The following is a 19338-nucleotide window of genomic DNA, read 5'->3' on the forward strand; positions in this document are numbered from 1 at the left end:
ATAAACTCTACTAGGTTATAATTTTATTTTTATATTGCTTTATTTGATTTGTTAATATTTAAGTATTTTCATATTTATATTTATGAAGGATGTAAGAAACTATAGTTTTTTTTCTCTATTTGGAATATCTTTATCGGATTGTGGTATTTGACAAGTTGGGAATGTTCTGTTTTCTGAAAGAGGATCTTTATATGTGATAGAATTCACCAGTGAAGCCATCTGGGCCAAGAGTTATATATATGGAAAGGAGTTTTGTTGTTTCATTTAAAATGTTAAATGAATTTAATATTTAGATATTCATTTCAATTTGTGTCCGTTTCAGTAAGTTGAGTTCAAAGAATTTGTCATCTCATCCAGATTGAATTTTAGTATAAAATTGCTCATAATGTTTTTATTATCATTTTACCGTCTGTAAGCTCTTAAATTGATTTTTCATTCTTAATTTTTGGTTTCTTTTATCTTGCTTTGTCTAGCTAGGGGTTTGTGAGTTTTATCTTTTCAAAGAACTAACTTTTGTCTTTGTTAATTTTCTCTGTTCTCTGTTGTTTTTTGTTCTTTATTACTTCCTTCTACTTATGTGAGTTTACTTTGTATTTTATTAAGGTGGAACTCTAGTCATGGACTTGAGACTTCTTTTTCTTTCTTTTATTATAATATAAAGATTTAGATTTTCCTCCAGGTACTACTTTAACTCTGATGCACAAATATTGGCATTTTATATTAACATACATGCAAATTAATTTGAATTTGAGCTGAAATGATTTTCTCACTTCATTATGTTTTCTTCTTTGGCACATGAAGTATTTAGAAGTATAGTCTCCTTCCCTTTAAATTTTTTTTTCATATGCTTAGAGCTTTCCTAGATATTATTGATTTTTATTTCCAATTCAGTTGTGGTCCTCACGTGATGTCAATTCCTTTAAATTTATTAGGACCATAGACGGAGTTGAAATACATTCTTTGTAGTGACGTATCGTAAGAACGGAAAAGCAAGTATCCAGTGTGCTCAATACTAACGTGAAGCCAGTAGATAAACTAATACACATCCACACAAGAGAAAAACTCGAGTTGGGGGGAGAGGGGAAAGAGAGGGGGATTGGTGTGTTCCCACCTAATGGGCACAATAAAATAAAAAAAAATGAGTACACAAAATTTATTAGGACTTGTTTTATATCCCAGAACTTGGTCTAAATTGGCAGTGGTATCATGTGCACTTGAAAAGAATATGCTGTGTTTTGTTGTTGGTTGTAGCTGTGAATATGGACTGGGTCGAGGAGGTTGGTAATGTTACTTTGCTCTCCAGCTGATCTTTTAGTTGTTGAGAAAGGGGACCTAAAAATCTCCCACTGTGATTATGGAGATGTGTGTTTATCCTTTAATTCTGTCGTGGTTTTTTTCTTCCTGCATTTGATGTTTGTTATTAGGTGCGTTCACATTTATGACAGTTATGTCTTCTAACGAAAATGCTCTTTGTATCGTTATCAAAAGATCCTGTGTCTAGTGATAACTTTTTGTCTGAAAGTCTATTTAATGTTAACATAGACTCCTGGACTTCTGATGCTTCCTGTGTGACTGGTATGTATTTTTGAATCCATTTACCTTCAACTTGTCTTACTCTTATACCTATTTTGAGAATATCTGCCCTTAATTGTAGAGTTGAGGGCCTTAGAGATAATCATTGATGTGGTTGGTAATATATTATTTGTTTCCTGTTTGTCTCCTCTGGTTTCTGGTAACTCTGTTTATCTTTTCTTGCCCTTTCTTTAAATTTTAGAATTCACTTTTTTTTTCTTTAGCTATACCTTTCACACTATTTTTAGTTGTTCTAGGGATCATAATATACATCCTTACTTCTTATCTTTTTGGTTTTCTTAGGGTTAATATTGTACCACTAAATGCAAAAGGTAGAAACCTTGAAATTACACACATAAGTCTCCTGCCATACTTAGTGCTATATTGTCATGTGTATTAAACAGACCTATATTTTAAACCCCCAAGACTAGTTATAATTTTTGTTTTAACTAAGCCTGGTTATGTAAAACTTAAGAGTATTCTTTGCTATCCAAATATTTACCATTTTTAGTGTATTTTATCACCTCCTAAATATCTGAATTTCAATCTGTTCTCATTTCCCAGCAGCTTGAAGAAATTCCTATGGCTTTTTTGGGGGGTGGGGTGGGGTGAGGGAATGCAGGTCTGCTGGTGAAGAATTTCTTAGTTCCTTTTTACCAAAACAAATTGTGTTTATTTAGCCTTCATGTCTGACAATGGTTTTTTCTGGGTTTTGTTTGGACCTTTCCCATGAGGGCAAGCACTTTGCTGTTCCTTGGTTGTGTTGGAGCAAGATGTGGTCCCACTGTCTTTGACCTTCATAGTTCCTGCTGATGAGTCAGCTGATTGCATTGTTTGTCCTCTGCATGTGATGCTTTGCTTTTATCTGGTTACTTTCAAGATTTTCTTTTTCTCTTTGGTCTTCAGCAGTTTCACCAAAGGTACTGTAGGCATAGAATTCTTTGCAATTATCCAGTTTGGGGTGGGCTGAGATTATTGCATCCAAAACTTTGTCTTTTATCAAATTTGGGGTATTTTTTGGCCCCAGATTTGTATGTTTTCACATGTCCTTCTCTTTCTCTGTCTGCCTCTGGGGTTCCAGTGACACGTCTCATAGGTCCCTGAGGTTCTCTGTATTTTTTTTTTTTTCAATTTCTCCCTCTTTGTTCTTTAGGTTGGGCAGTTTCTATTGCTTGAGCTTCGGGATCACAGACTCCTTCCTCTGTTGTCTCCATTCTCCTATTAAACGCAGACTGTGTCTTCTTTAAATTTTCGGATATAAGCCAGCTGCGGTGGCTCACACCTGTAATCCCAGCACTCTGGGAGACCGAGGTGGGTGGATTGCTTGAGCTCACGAGTTTGAGACCAACCTGAGCAAAAAGTGGGACCCTCATCTCTTACTGAAAATAGAAAAAACTGAGGCAAGAGGATTACTTGAGCCCAGAATTGGAGGTTGCTGTGAGCTATGATGATGCCATGGCACTCTGCCCAGGGGACAGGGGACAGCTTGAGACTCTGTCTCAAAAAAAGAAAAATTTCAAATATTGTATTTTGTTTTCCTAGGATTCCCTATTTTTATTTCCATTTTTACTTTTTATTGAGATTTTCTAGGTTTTCATTTATTGTAAACTTATTTTTTATATACTTGAGGGCATTTATAATCCCTACTTTAAAATACTCGACTGTTTTTTTCAACATCTGCATCAATTTAAGGTTGGTCACTTTTGATTATTTTGGAGTGAGTTACATTTTTCTGAATCTTTGTATGATAAATAAATTTTAATTATATCCTGGATATTGTGAGTACCATGTGGTAGAGACCTTGGGTTTTATTATATTCCTCTGTGGAGTGTTGGGTTTTGTTTTGTTTTGTTTTTCTTTAATAGGTATTTAACTTGGTTTGATTCAAATTGCAGACTTTGCTTATTAGAACCTCAGTTTAGTTCTTATGTTCTTAGCTGCTGTCTGTTTTATAATGTGTGGCTCAGGGATCTGACAAAACTTTGAACAGAGCTTATGCACAGAATTTACTTTCTACTTACCGTTGTTGTCCCAGACTCTGTCCTCTGTTCTTCAAGCTGAAAAGACTGTGTTTTTCTTTTCTTTTTTTTGTGGTTTTTGGCCGGGGATGGGTTTGAACCCGCCACCTCCGGCATATGGGACCGGCGCCCTACTCACTGAGCCACAGGCGCCGCCCAAGACTATGTTTTTCTATTGGTGATGCAGCCACTCCAATAAAGGTGCCAACTTTTGCCTCGATCAGGTTAAAGGCAACACAAGTGAAGCTTATCTTGTGCTATTTTTATTTTCCAAGTATGGACTTTCCTCCAGAATCTGTCATTCTTGTTTGTTCTCCAGGGCCCTCGAATCATTTTGATTTTTTTTTGCTTGTTTTTGTTGTTTTGTATTTTTTCTGGATTTCATAGATGTTAAATGCAGAAAGGTCAGATTTGATAGAAGTTATTCAGCCATAGGGAAGGGGAATGCACATGTATATAGTTCCTTTTGTTTCTCTGCTTGTGAGGAATTTGGTGTGTCTCCTTCCCTGCCTACTTCTTTTTTTTTTGTTTTTTAATTTTTTTTTTTTTTTTTGTAGAGACAGAGTCTCACTGTACCGCCCTCGGGTAGAGTGCCGCGGCGTCACACCGCTCACAGCAACCTCTAACTCTTGGGCTTACGCGATTCTCGTGCCTCAGCCTCCCAAGCAGCTGGGACTACAGGCACCCGCCACAACGCCCGGCTATTTTTTTTGTTGCAGTTTGGCTGGGGCTGGGTTTGAACCCGCCACCCTCGGCATATGGGACCGGCGCCCTACTCACTGAGCCACAGGCGCCGCCCCCTGCCTACTTCTTTAAAATCCTTTTTATATACATATATTGGTCAACATATATAACATTATTCAATCCATCAACAACACATAGGATTGTTTGGGGAGTTACACATTTTTGCATAAGTGGTATCATGCTTTATTTTTGGTTTTGCAACCACCCCTCCCCACTCACTGTAATATTTTGAGATCTATCCATGTTGATAAGATGTACATATTCTTCCTCATTTTAGCTGCAGGACACTCTTCAGTCTTATGGATATATCCCTCAATTTATTTGTCTTTTCTTCTACTGATTACTGTTTGGGCTGTGTCTAATTGTTTTTTTCTGACAGCAGTGGTTGTGGTAATATTCTTTACCTGTTTGTTGGGTTATTTACCTGCACAGACAATGCTTTGACTTCACCAGTTGGATCAATTACTCTCCAAAGTGATTGTACCAATGCGTGCCCCACCAGCAGCCTAGGAGAGCCCATTCCTCCAAATACTAACGATGGTTATCTATGAACAGTAACATTTCAATTGATTTTTATCTTCTTTTTTTTATACTGTCACTGAATTGGTTTTCCCTGAGCAGTTATTGTTTTTATAACAAGAAGTAAAGGTTTTTGTTCCCAAACCAACAGCAGAGGCTGTTTTTTCTCTTATTTCCCCACCAGCCCAGCAAAATATATCACCCTGAGTTGCCTGTGTATCCCAAGCCAAAAAACTGGGAGGAGCTAAAACTGCTTTAGTTTAGAGGGTTTTTTGTTTTGTTGTGTTTTGTTTGTAACAGAGTCTTTCTGTCACCCTGGGTAGAGTGCAGGGGCGTCATCATAGCTCATAACAACCTCAAACTCCTGGGCTCAAGTGATCCTCCTGCCTTAGCCTCCTGAGTAGCTGGGACTACAGGTGTGCACCACCGTGCCTGGCTAAGTTTTCTACTTTTTGTAGAGACACAGTCTCTTTCTTGCTGGTCTTGAACTCTCGTCTCAAGTGATCCTCCCATCTTAGCCTCCCAGAATGCTAGGATTACAGGCATGAGCCACTGTGCCTGGCATGCTCTAATCCTTAATTATATGTATTTGTGCATTTATTTTCTTGTATTCTCCTCAGCTAGTTGGCAAGCCCCTGGAGGGCAGGAGTGATATTTCACTCATCTCTAACTGTGAGACTCGCACTGCCTGGCACAGGGCTCCCAGGGAACTGCAGAGTGAATACCACCTTCCCTATCACACAAAGGAGAAAATGCTGGAAAACTTACCCAAGTCACACACCCAACCTCGGGACAGAAACTCTTGCTGAGCCTTCCAACTTTTAACTCCTCCTCCTGAACTAAATGAGTTGCCAGGGGTCCCCCGGCTGTTAGTCTGTGGTGAAGTGGGGTGCCCAGCTTTGCCCCTCCAGCTTTGCGGTAGCCTGGCTCCTCCGGGTAGGTGGACTGCTTGGTCTACTGCAGACTTAATGCCTGGACAGGGTTCAGTAATCCATTGTGGATGTCAGTTACAAATTCTGGGCAGCCTGCCTAATCTCTGCAGTCACTTAAAATCTCTGTCGTTACTGCAGAAGTGAATGTTTGGCCAATTTATTCTATGTTCCCTGTCAATAGAGACGCCCTGGAGTCCTCATTTCGGCCTCGAGTTTCATTGTTTTAAGCTGAAACGCGCCAATGTGCTTCCAACACATTATCACCGTAATCGCTTTCTTTTGCTGTGGAAATGATTGGGAAATTGTGCTTTGATACAAGGGAAGGGTGACAGGGCCATGCAGTGCTAAGCTAGGATTCCACAATTATCGTTTGTAAAAGGGGAATGGTTATCAAAGAAGCCGCAGGAGAACATCTCAGGGCCACCTCTCAGAGTCAGAAAATTTGAAACATATATTTCACAGACGTACATTTTGCCGGAAACCTCTCTGCATAATGCATGAGATTCGATTTAATGTCATTGTTAATTCTGGTGCTCACAATGGTGCACTCTTAAGGGAGCCATCATTTTTATTTCAGTTTTTTTTTTTCTGGCAACAGAAATCTGAGGCCTTTTTAGGGTTGCTCTGAATTGTGTGAGCACAGATGCCTTCCTGGGGCTGGGGTACAGATGCTTGGCACTGTCCTTCCAGAGGCTGTGGTGGGGGAGACAGACAGCCGAGGGTCCTGGGAGCCCACTCGGGCCGGACCTGGGCACTCTGTGCCTGGCTGTGGTGGGTCAGAGCTGGAGAGTTGTGTCTTAAAAAGAAAGAATGAATGTATGAACGAAAAGGAGGCTTTGCAGCAGAATAGAAATGAAACCATTTTGATTTTCAAAATCAGTTTTAATCCATTTTTAAGATGCACAAAAGAACTATTCTGGCATTCTGGGTTGGCTGAGAGCGACAGAAAGCTAGAAAGATCAGAAACAGCAGACAGCATATGAAGGTGGCGGCGGGAAGGGAAAGGTGAATGGAAGAACAGGGAAGACGGAGACAGCCATGGGACCAGACGCTAGGAGGAAGAGCTGGGCGAAGAGAAGAGTCCAGAAGGCAGCGTGCCCCAGTGGCTCCTCTGAAAGCCCAGGGCTCGGGGTTGGGTACCGCACAGTCTTGCCCTGGGGGCCTGGGACAGTGAGGCTGTGTGAGCTGTGGCCCCCCAGCTGGGTGGGGGCTGGTGCCTCTCCAAGACATCCTGGGCCTCCAGCCTCCGTGCACTGCAGGGACATGTACAAACCAGTCCCCTCTGCCTGGGGCAACTTGCTGCTGCCTTAGAGCTGCACCCAGCAGGCCTTACAGCACTGCAGGGCAAATGGCCGTCTGGGAGGAATAAAACCTACTTGAACTCAAAGATCTATGTGGCTCTGTGCAATCAGGAAGTGTCCAAGACACCGTGTGGCAGCAGATGAATATTCCGTGTCCTCACTGGGTTGTCCCTCTTGCCATTCCGTGTTCACATGGGAAACAGAGGCATAGAGGTCAGACGTGCTTGGCATCACAGCACATGAAGGCACCAGACCTTGTGGTTTCTGAGCCGTTGGAAGAGCTGGAAGGGAGCCTGCCCACAGTCCAGGCGGGAACCTCAAGGCCCAGGAGCCTTGCCACGGCTCCCACAGCCCCGGGGAGCAGCGGGTTGCCCAAGTCTGAACCCCAGCTCTGCCGCTCACCAGCTCCGTGGCTCTGGGCCTCTGGGTCTTGTCTGTAGCTAGGAATGAGAGTATCAGCGGAAGGACACACAGACCCACTCCATGTCCCCATGTGAGTGAACCCCCTTCCAAAGGCTGAGAGAATTACCCAGCGGACCCCTGGGCTTGTGGGCAGTCATAAGCAGCCGTTGCTTCTAGTTGCTGGTGGTTGGAGTGGTTTGCTACACACGGCGTAGCAGCCGTGTGCCAGCAGGTGACTGGTACAAAGCCCTGGCCCATACATTCCCACTTCTAGCTACGTCATGTTAGATTATGATCCAAAAGAATCATTCTAGCCAGGGCATGGTGGGCTCACACCCATGATCCTTCAGACCTTGCAGGTCTGAGGCAGGATTGCTCGAGGCCAGGAGTTTGAGGGTAGCGAGCTGATGGAATCAGCCTGAGCGACAGATTGAGAGCAAGACCCTGGCTCCAAAATAAATAAATTAAATCTATCTTGATAGATACATTATCTTATCCCACCCCACAGGTCAGAAACAATGGAGAAGGGCCCAAGAATCTGAAGCGTGGAATTTTCACTAGGTTTCTGAGTTTATTTAATGCCTGGTTATTTTCACAGATGGCAGGTTTATATAAGACACCGTGCACAGGCGATCAACGTCTGTGGCACATTTCCGGCACTAGAGGTGTCTCCTGGCTGGACTCTGCGGCAGGATGGGTGTGGCACAACCTGGGGCTTGCCTGTGTGTGGCATGTCCTCTGGCCAGGGGGCTGCCCTGCCCGCCTGCCTCCCCTGTGCCCACAGTGTGCTCCCCGGGGGCCTCCTGGGCATTGAAGACCTTTTCATAGTACTCAATCAGCAGTTCAGTGAACAGGTTCAGGGGCACAAGGGCACTCAGGGAGGACACGCCCTCGGATGGCCAGATTAGGTTCAGTCCAAAGACACAGGCCAGGTTGGAGCTGTTCATCTTGTTGAAAATGCTCTCCTGGGACACCTGGAACAGACCACATGAGACTCGGTGAGTGAAGCCGGAGCAGCAGAGGGCTGGCATCACCTCCTACACCCAGGAGGGACGAGAGCAGTGAGAGGAGCACTGACCTGGGAGCCAGTGGCCGGACTGCCTCAGTTTCCCTATTCATGAAAGGAAGGGATAGGCCTCAGTACACTGGGGGTCCCGCTGGCTCTGACCTCTGTGACCTCCCTTCTGGGTTTCCTCAACACCCCACTGCCCCCTCTTCTGTCTAGCGGGCTCGGGGTCATGGCCTGCAGCACAACTGGCTGGAGCCCAGAGGCCCCTCTATCCTCCACACTGTAATTTGTGGATCAGGCATGATGGAGACCAGCTAGCACGTGGGGATGGTTGGGAGGAGAGATGAGAGCGGAAAAGGCTCCCTGCCCATCTCAGCACTTCCAGGAAGTGCTGGAGCTGCTCACTATTTCGTTTGAGGTGGGTGGGGTCTTGCTTGGTGCCCAGGCTGGCCTCAGACTGCTGGCCTTGGGTGATCTTCCCACCTTGGCCTGTAAAGTAGCTGGGACAACAGGCTTGCGCTGTTGTGTTTGGCTTCATTCCTCCTCCTTTTACAGTGAGGAAACTGAGGCCTGGAGGGTCCAGAAGACTTGCCCAAGGTCATGTGGCCAGCCAGTGGCAGGGGGCCACATAGGCCATCTGTGGGCATGTCCTGTTCTTGCCTCCCTACCAATCCACACTGGGAGGACCTCAGAGAATCAGAACCAGGGATGATGAGCTGGGGGACAGGCGGTTCAGCTGGGTGTTACCTCCCAGTTACCACCACTTATCAGCCCTCTCCCTCCCCCAGCCCTTCAGGTCTGCACCAGCTAAGTGAGCCACAGGCCACCCTCCCCTACAGCCTCTGTTAAGGCACATGGCCTTGCTGACACCTTGATTTTGGACTTCTGGCCTCTAGAACCTCTTACCAAGTGAGATGGTAAATTTCTATTGTTTAAGCCACCCAGCTTGTGGGCCTCTGCCCAGGCAGCCACAGGAATCTAACACACGTGGCGATGTGCACCTCCCACAGGAACCTAATATACCTGGCAGTGGGGTGCCTCCCATGGGAACGTCTGCTCAGCCAACCGCACATCAGGACACAGCCCCCACTCCCAGAGACTCAGCCCAAGCAGGTGGCTCTGGAGCAGAGGACCCCCATAAGGAAGGTCACTGGCATTGAGAGGGATAGCCAGGCACGGGAACAGGCAGAGGCATGGGTGGCCCTGTCTGGCAGACGGGGCGTGGGGCATTCCTAGCAGCCTTGCTCCTTGACCAGCCCTTGGATGGAATTCTCTGGTAGCAAAGGAGTGGCATCTCAGGCAGAAGGGGGTTGTGACCCCAGGCCCAAGGCAGGCAGGACATGGGTCCGGCAGGCACTGCCATGGACATGAGGAGCCTCCGGGGCCAGGCATGGAGCCCAGACCTCCCCTGAGCACCCTGCTTTGCCCACTTACCGTGTGCAGGAAGCCCATGAGGTAGCTGAGGACTGCGTAGTTGTGCTCTGGGAGGCCCCGCAGTATCTGACGGCAGCGGGTGACGCGCAGGCTGCTTTCCACACCTGCAATGGTACCAGACTCCTCTCTGAGCTGGCCCGAGGGCAGCACCACGCCCTCCCCACAGGAGAAGGGCACAGGTATGGGGAGAACAGCTCTGGGGACAGACTGTCCCATGGTCGGGCCTGGGGCCCCCACTCCCCAGCCCTGTGGCTGTTCTCAGCAAACCCTCTGCTTCTGCCAGTTCCGTTCCTTCTCTTTACAGCTGGCAGAGTAACTAGGACCTCCCAGGAAGCTGGGAAAGCCTCATCTCTCCATAAACAGGAGTGAGATCAGCCCACAGGTCAAACTCGGCACATTGCCTATTTTTGTCAGTAAAGTTTTATTGGAACACACCTACAGCTAATTTGTTTGCACAATGTCTGGCTGCTTTTGTGTTACTACAACAGAGTTGAATCATTGCAACAGAGGTTGTACTTATGGCCCACAAAGCCTAAAATATTTACTATTGGGTCCTTTACAAAAAGTTTGCAACCCTGCTCTAGACACCTGTTTACAATTCTCAGACCACGTTGCTCTTGGGGCAGTGTCCTACCCTCCAGGGGTCTGGATGTGACTGTCCCACACAATGAAACACACAGTGTCACAGACACAGTCTCTCTCATAACCACAACCTCCATTTGAGCTCTGCAACCTTCAATTCAAAACCTACCAACAAGTTCTCATCAATCCCCTGCTGCAGACACATGTGTGCATTCACACACGTGTGCGCACATTCACACCCATGTGGTGCACCTGTACCATCCAGTGGTAACAGCAGGTGCACGGTTACTGGTGAATACTCTGTGTGATTCGCAAACTCACAGCAGCGACACAAAATTCCCTGCTGTGAAAATTCTCGCTGGCTTTTTATTAAGAGCTATCATTTCATTAAAAATCTGTTTTTTGTAACAGGACACAGGTTATATTAACAAGGGTATGACTGGAGTGTTCTATTAGGAATATGCACCGAACCCACATGACCAGAAATGTTTAAGAAACTAAGGCCAGGCTTGGTGCCTGTAGCTCAGCAGCTAGGGAGCTGGCGAGTTCAAACCCAGCCCAGGTCTGCCAAACAACAATGACATCTACAACCAAAAAATAGCTGGGTGTTGTGGCGGGCGCCTGTAGTCCCAGCTACTTGGGAGGCTGAGACAAGAGAATAACTTGGACCCAAGAGTTTGAGGTTGCTGTGAGCTGTGACGCTATGGCACTCTATCGAGGGTGACGAATGAGACTCTGTCTCAAAAAATAAAAATTAAAAAAAAAAACAAAACAGAAACTAAGACTGAGTTTAAAGAGTCAAACAAAGGTCCTGGAAAACCTGCTCCCTGGCTTACAAGTGAGTGAGAATGGTCACATTCTGGCAGGTTCAGGAAGCTTAAAACTTACGAGAACCTCGAGAAGAGAGGACTTCCCTCAGACCTGCAGGTGCTGTAGGCAGAATGAGACAGCAAGTTTTTGGTTTGGTTTCCTGGCCTCAAGGGGCTTTAAAAAGTGACTCTGAGATTCTTTATTAAAAGTTCCAACAGAATAGACTTTAAAAGAGTCTAGATAGGTCAATTACCATTCTTACTGCACTTCTGTAAATAATCAGGCCAAAAGTGATGAGACCAGATTTTGTGATTCAGAATCAAAATAGGACCGGGCACAGTGGCTCTGCCCTGTAATCCCAGCACTCTAGGAGGCTGAGGTGGGTGGACTGCCTGAGCTCAGGAATTCGAGACCAGCCTGAGCGAGAGAGACCCCATCTCTACCAAAAATAGAAAACTTAGTTTGGCGTGGTGGTGGGCACCTGTAGTTCCAGCTACTTGGAGGCTGAGGCAGGAAGGCTGCTTGAGCCCAGAAGTTAGAGGTTGCTGTGAGCTATGATAACACCACAGCACTCTAGCCAGGGGCAACAGAGTGAGACTTCTGTTTAAAAAAAAAAAAAGAAAAGAAAAATATCAAATATCAAAATGGTGGCAAGAGATCAAAATGGTAGCACAGGCTTGTGGAGTCTCCTTCGCCATCCTGCCCGACGGACGCTTCCAGCTCATGCTTCAGTTTTCTCCGCCCTTCTGACTAAGCACCAGTGAGGACCAAAATCGTCATTTTCCCAAAGCCCTGCAAGCTGCAGGTGGATGACTCGATAGTCACAACAGATCCCCTCTGGACAACCCTCTGCCTGGGCCACTCGGAGGTCCCCAGACACCCAATGCCGTTGCCACAGACATCCAAACCGCAAACTAGGAACCCACCAGGCTGCTGCCCTCACTCCCCCAGGTAAGAATGCGCCAACACCATGGCCTAGAAATCTTTTCAACTGTGTGTTCTCTAGACTCAGAAACCGAGGGTAGAGTTTGTTCAAACCATTTCCATGACTTTCCATTCTTCAGTCAATCTGGCATAATTGCACTCAGGCATAACCGAGTGTCAGGTGTCCAGTTCCCTCTGCAGCCTCCCGCGTCACAGAAAACTGCCCAGCAGGCAGGCTTTACTCTTGTACCTGCTTTTGGTCAGCAGCTTTACAGCTCCACAGCCAGCGACCTTAGGCTGGGTGGAAGGAAGGTTACTTAACCAGGGAGCACCCTGGACTCCGATTCATCCCAGAGGGCAGAGAAAGGATTTACAATTGTGAGCTTTTTATTTATTTATTTATTTTGAGACTTAGTCTCACTTTGTTGCCTTGGGTTGAGGGTCCTCGTGTCATAGCTCAAAGCAACCTCAAACTCGTGGGCTGAAAAAATCCTCTTGCTTCAGCCTCCCTCTACAACGCCCAGCTAGTTTTCCTATTTTTTAGTAGAGACAGGTTTTGATCTTGCTCAGGCAGTCCACCCACCTTGGCCTCCCAGAGTGCTAGGATGACAGGTGTCAGCCACTGCCCCTGGCCAGTTGTGAGCTTTTTAAAGAGGGGGCTCTGGGGCCTGTCTGCCTCTCATCAGGTCTTGGCTGGAAGGAACAGAAGTTCTCCAGGAAGCACCAAGATTCCTCAGGCAGAAACCTACACAGGCTGAAGGGGCAAATGGAGTCTGGAAGTTTCTCTCTAGGACTGAGCCTGGCACATTCAGGTTGGTGGGGCCGTTGTCCATCCTGCCTGCTTATCCATCCCTGCACTGGGCCAGGCCACTGAGTGGACAGGCCCCTGGTCTGTCTCCACCGGGTAACTGCCTCTGTGCATGTGACTAGCCGTCCCTGTGTGACCCACCGGGCTCTAAACTCCCCCAGGTGTGTACCACCCACCAGCCAAAATAAGCCCCCAGTGTTGGTCATGACCATCTGGTCTGTGGATGGTCACTTCTCCCATCTCAGAGGAGGCCTGGCCCTCAGGTGCTTGTGAGAAACTGAGTAGAAGGGTGTAAATTTTCGTTTGGGGAAAATTTTGGGTTTCAAAATTTGAGTTTGGGGTCCTGTAGCCTTGAGGAGTGGCCACCAGCCTGAAATCAGTCCCCTGACCTCCTCAGAGGTGTGACTCAAAGCCCTAACCCTCTGTGGGCAGCACCTGTGGCTCAGTGGGTAGAGCACCAGCCCCGGCCAAACCGCAACAAAAAATAGCCAGGCGTTGTTGCAGGTGCCTATAGTCCCAGCTACTCGGAAGGCTGAGGCAAGAGAATCGCCTACACCCAAGAGCTGGAGGTTGCTTTGAGCTATGATGCCCTAGCACTCTACCAAGGGTGACAAAATAAGACTCTGTCTCTTAAAAAAAAAAAAAAAAAAGGCCCTACCCTCTAACCATGTAGTTCGTCCTTCTGGAATGGTTCCCTCCTGAGTCATCCACAGAGGTCACCTCCCAGGGCCTAGGACAAAGGCCGGGCGCTCTCTGGGTGAAGGTGATTCTGACTACACAACAGGGAAGAAATCCCATCTCAAGGCTCGAGACCTGTCTTTAATGGATCCTACCTAGCTTTGGAGCCAGCAGTGAAAGCAGGTCCCATTTTGCGCTCAAGGTGCTCCAAGCAGGGAGTGGGCTAGAGGCAGCTGCCTTTGAGAGTGACGGTGTCTGGTTGCACAAGGCCTGAGCAGTTTCCTGGTCTGGTGAGGTGCCGTGGCTGAGTTACGAGTCATCTGAGCCAGACACACTGAGCATTTGACTGACTGGAACTGGAGTGGGGGTGGTCTGTATCATCACACCCTGTTCCTATCATGTGGGCTTGGCACTCTACTCTACTTTGGGAGAAATGTCGGCAGCCCCTCTCTAGATGAGAGTGCTGAGGTAGGGGCTGCTCCAGAGCAGCACAGGGGGGAGGGGGTACAGGCAGGACTCGAGCCACGACCATGCGCTCCAAATCCAGAGATGCCCTCCACGGCCCTCTCTCCCAGCCAGGACACCCTGACCCCACCTCCCCTGTCCTTGGACTGTGTGGCCAGGCTGTGCATGGTAGGGCAGGCCTGAAGGCCCCCCTCTAGCCCCGCAGTGCCAGATGATGACAGGATGATGCTGGGGAGATGCTACTAAGCCTGGCTGGGGCCAGCAGCTTGGAGACAATGTGTGAGGACCCCCCGCCCACCCCCAGGAGGATACATACCAGTGATTCCAAGGATCTGCTCATAGGCCTCAAAGGTCAGCAGTGGTTGGGGCAGCTCTCGCAGGAAGGCCTTCAGGATCACAGCAGGGATGTGGATGTCCCCATAGTCGTCAAAGTTCACAGGCTTCCCTGCACCAAGAACACGGCACAGCTGAGCTCTGGACTATGGCCAGGCACAATGGCTTGAGAACTGGTGGGCAGAGCCTGATGCTGGAGCCATGTGTTCCCCCCCGCCAGAGACCCTGGGTCATGCTTGGCGGAGGCTGGAACAGGTAGTCACAGTTGTTCCTGACTAAGACGTGGGTTCCCAGGCCTGGGACAGCTGACAGGTGCCCAAGCTCAGCTCTGACACTGGATGGGGACACATGATCCATGTAGGAGTCAGGGCAGGGCTCATCAGCCAGGCTCTGTTAGTGTCAGAGTGATGTGTCCTCAGCTCAGGGCCAGCATCTGGGCAGAGGCCCCACTCTGGACAACAGGGTGTTCCTGGTGGCTCCTGGGTAGCAACCCTCACCCGGAGCCTTCCCCAGAGGGTAAGGCAGGTTGGGGTGGGGGGCTAAGCTGCCTCTGGGGAAGGGGCCAGGTGGGAGGCTCAGGGTGGGGGGCTCCGAGGGCCATGCTCACCTTGGTTGAAAAGCCTCTGGATCTCACGGACCGTCTGGACGCTGGCTGATCTTCGGAACAGGCCCTCGGCTCGGAGTCCTGTGGGGAGAAGAGCCTCCAGGCATCTCACGGGTTCTAACACATTGGGCTTCCAGAATGTTCTGTGACTTCCCCTGCCCACAGCCTGGCCCTTCTGTGGCAGGAGGGCATGCTGTCCTGCCCAGTCAGATCCCCCCATAGCTCACCCCCATGTTCTACGGGCTGGAAACGGGCTTTGTCCCAACCAGCTATGGGACCTCAGAGAAAGCACTCAGCCTCTCTGAGCCTAGCTGCCTTGTCTGTCTACAGAGTAAGGACATGGGCTCCTGTGTCCGAGAGCTGCAGAGAGGACTGGACAGTGCCTGGCACACAGGAGCCACACACATGCCACTTCACATGATAACCCAGCACTGAACTATCCCGTGCCGTAGCCACCAGCTACACGCGGGTATTTAAGTTTGACTTTAATTAATTAAAAAGAAAATGAAAAATCCATCCAGGCAACCACACAAGCCACAAATGAAGGGCCCTATTGGGATGGAGAAGAATCCCAAGTTCTGCTGGACACGATTGATAAAAGAGTTGATTGTATCAAAGCAGGAATTTGCCTCAGTCGTCAGTTTACAAAGAGGATTTTCAGCTCTTACAACTAGCTCATGAAAGTGGCTCATAAGTCACTTCATTTTTGAGCCGGGGGGAGGGCGTTTATCTCTCCCTGGCTGACTCTCCTCCATCCTCTTAGGGCTCAGTTCAACTGTCACGGGCAGAATTCTGAGGTGATTCCCAGATCCCTGGCCCCTGGGAACCAGAGGACCCACAACTTGGAGTTTCCCAAGTATTCAGACACTAACCTAGGTAATGTAAAGAAGGGGATCTGCAGACGGAATTCAGGTCTAAGCCAAGGACCTGAAGATACAGAGGTGACCTTGGGTGGGCCTGACCTAATCCGGAGCTTTCAAAGGTTCTTCCTGGGGACAGAGATTCCCAGCACCGGGCAGGGTTCCTGTGAGCAGTGCTGTGTTGGTGGGTGGACTCAGAACCTCTGGCTGCTGGCTGAGGCCCCTAGACGGCATCCATGGAGAAGTGGGGACCTCAAAACTACATCAGCAGGCCAGGTGTGGTGGCTCACGCCTGCAATCCTAGCACTCTGGGGGGTCAAGGCAAGTGACTGCTTGAGCTCAGGAGTTCAAGACCAGCCTGAGCAAAGGTGAGTCCTTGTCTCTACAAAAAATAGAAAAAATAGCTGGGTGTAGTGCTGGGTGCCTATAGTCCCAGCTACTTGGGAGGCTGAGGCAAGAGTTCATCATGCCAGAGTCGCGACCCTAAGGAGGATCACCTGAGCCCAAGAGACTGAGGTTGCTGTGAGCTATAATGCCATGACACTCTACCCAAGGCATAGAGTGAGATTTTGTATGAAAAAAAGAAAACAAAACTGTAACAGCGAAGAGCAGGATTGGCTAGCGATCTGAACAAGACGTAGACTCTCCTGGCGCCAGAGTGTGAGCTCCCAGAAGGCAGGGACAGTGGGTGTGGTCACCGCAACCGCAGGGCTCCTGCCAGGCTGGATCCCAGGGTGAATACCCAGTGAATACATGTCTAATTCTTGTATGCATTCAACAAATACTAGGTCCTGCAGTGGACTGTGGGTTTTTTTTATTGTATTATTTTGAGACAGGGTCTCAGGCTGTCACCCTGTGTAGAATGCCATGGCATCATAACTCACAGTAACCTCAAACTCCCTAGCAATCCTCTTGCAATCCTCTTGCCTCAGCCTTCTGAATAGTTGGGACTATAGCTCCTTACCCCCTGACCATATCAGCTAGTTTTTCTACTTTGAGTAGAGATGGGGTCTCACTTTTGCTCAGGCTGGTCTCACACTCTTGAGCTCAAGCAATCCACCTGCCTTGGCCTCCTAGAATGCTGGGATTACAGGTGTGAGCCATTATGCCAGCCTATTTTTTAAAATAATAAATTGTGTTAAAAAAGAGAGACTCCTTTTCACAATTTCTGATATCTAGTCATTAGGCACTATCTGAAATACGGAATGAGAATCCTTCCCTTACTGTCTGGTGAAAGTAGAAACAGTTCAAAACAACAATCACAGATCTCCAAGGCCAAAAGAACATTTCATGCTCAGAATACACCATCCCTGGGGCACATGGGTATCAGACCACAGGGCCCAGTTAGAGGCCCACACGTCCCCTCTGTAGCTTCCTGGCTAGAGGTCACCTCCCTGTCCCCATGTCTCCCTAGGAACCATCTTCCTCCCATGAGAGAAAAAGCAGCCTCCCCGCACCTTCCCTGTGGACCTGAGTTCTGACCTCAGGAATCTTGGAGAGGCCACAAAGATTACCTCTTTCCAAGTACCTGACCTCCCCCTCCCCATTGGCATCTGCAAACCCAAGTTCGTCATGCCGGAGTCACGACCACTAAGGAGGCTTCCTGCAGACCAGCACTGTGTGACGTGCTTCACTCACATCATCTCACAAGTCTCACGAGCTGTTATTAACCCCACTGGACAGATGAGTGAAGGGGGACTAGAGAGGGTAGGAACTGGCCAAGGTCACGCAGCTAGCACCTAGGGGACCTGGGATGCAAACGTAGAGTCCACACCGGGTGCCTCAGTGCTCAAGCCCCCTCCCTTCCTGGTCACACCCCCGGACAGGTCCCAGCTCCTCCAAGTTCCTGGCCCGTGGGGCACCAGGATCTGTGACAAACCTCCCTGGGAGGTGCACCAGCAGCTGTTGTGCCTCCCGGCTGGAGCCGGCTCACGGTCTCACCTTTCTCCCTCAGGTAAGTCACTGTGGACCTCAGCACAGGAGGGATGAGTTCTCCATGATTTTTGTCTTTGAGGCTGAGAGAGAAAAGAAAGCAACAGTTTTTATGTGGGAGTGGAGAGCATGATCAGAAAGGCTCGGCCCCCTCTGCACCCCAGTGGAGCGAGAGAACCAAGGAGCAGTCCAGGGCAACAGAGATGTAACCTTGGCCCTTAGGAAGCAGGAAATCTGTGAGAGGCCAAAATAATAAAAAGGATAGTACAGCATCTCAGAACTCCATCAGAGGGCTACACATTATACAGGGAAGACCAGGGGCTGGGGAGGGCCTTAGAGCTGGGTTTTGAGGGATGCGTAGGAGTCTGCCAGAGACTAAAAAGAGAAGGACGTTCCAAACATGGACATGCGCAGGGCAAGGGTCATGGTTTGGCTGTGAGAATAGAACCTGGAGCTCTGGATTGGACACTGATTCAATTAGAAAGCATACTTGACAGGCGGCGCCTGTACCTCAAGGAGTAGGGCGCCAGTCCCATATGCCGGAGGGGGCAGGTTCAAACCCAGCCCAGGCCAAAAAAAAGGCATACTTGACAAAACCCCAGTATGTTACCTCAGACGAGCTAACACTGTCGTTTACTGCGCTATTTTGAGAAAGAAATTCATGTAAAGAAAGGTCAGCTCTACTTAACAGGTTTTTTCTCTTTCCTCATCTGAATTTTCTCTGGAGCATATTTGAGAGGAAACAAGGCTCTGAAGTCATCTGGTTTAAATCCTGCTCTGCCATGTTCTGGCGAAAAGATTGTTAGGGAGAATCTGGAACAGTCTTTGCTATGGCTAATTTAGCTCCACCAGGAAGGGCATCCCCTTCTGAGGGCTCCATCCAATGCCTCGGCAGTTATGAAGTCTTTCCACTCTAGCTGGGGGGTTGGCTTAGCCTTCCCATCCCTGTGCAAGCCCTGGAAACTTCTCATTTCTTCTCCTGTGTGAACAGTGAGGTCAGTGCTCAGCCAAACACTTGCGGGGACCTTCTGCAGACCTCGGAGTTCCGTCTTTATGCAGTCTCTCCTCTCTGGAGCTCTGCCTCACAGATGTTGGCTACGGTGACCTCTGAACTTTATGGCCTCAACTCTGCAAGACTGCTGGAGTCTGCGGGGCAGCTTCTTCCCTACTCTGCGCTTTAATGTTATCCTGAGGTTTACAGAGGAATGGGAAACACTTGGACCATGTAAACGGCTAAGACTTCACAAGCAGCAGGGACGAGGCCATGACACGTCCTGATCTCAGAGTGTCATCTGGCTTCACAGTGGTTTCTCTTTTGCTGGAGACTGAGCTTCAGGATGCTGAGCAACAGTCCAATTCCCCAAAGTGTCAGGAGGGCCAGTGCTGCCCATGGGAGGTCCTATGGCTGCAG

At 48.5% G+C, this 19338-nt stretch overlaps 1 protein-coding gene across 2 annotated transcripts in view; it reads right to left on the reverse strand.

Moving 5' to 3' along the window:
- Window positions 1-6678: 6678 nt before the first annotated feature.
- The window catches only part of ARHGAP8 (Rho GTPase activating protein 8), a 59923-nt gene continuing 47263 nt past the window's right edge, over window positions 6679-19338 (reverse strand). For both annotated transcript variants that reach the window (XM_053584575.1, XM_053584576.1), the window contains exons 8-12: window positions 17937-18010; window positions 15139-15216; window positions 14515-14643; window positions 9932-10035; window positions 6679-8462 (exon numbers count right to left, since the gene is read on the reverse strand). In XM_053584575.1, coding sequence (XP_053440550.1) covers window positions 8148-8462; window positions 9932-10035; window positions 14515-14643; window positions 15139-15216; window positions 17937-18010 — 700 coding nt within the window. In that variant the 3' untranslated portion in view covers window positions 6679-8147. The remainder of the gene's footprint in view (window positions 8463-9931; window positions 10036-14514; window positions 14644-15138; window positions 15217-17936; window positions 18011-19338) is intronic.

Source organism: Nycticebus coucang, chromosome 3, assembly GCF_027406575.1.
Source record: "Nycticebus coucang isolate mNycCou1 chromosome 3, mNycCou1.pri, whole genome shotgun sequence".
In the NCBI taxonomy this organism is placed as follows: Eukaryota; Metazoa; Chordata; class Mammalia; order Primates; family Lorisidae; genus Nycticebus; species Nycticebus coucang.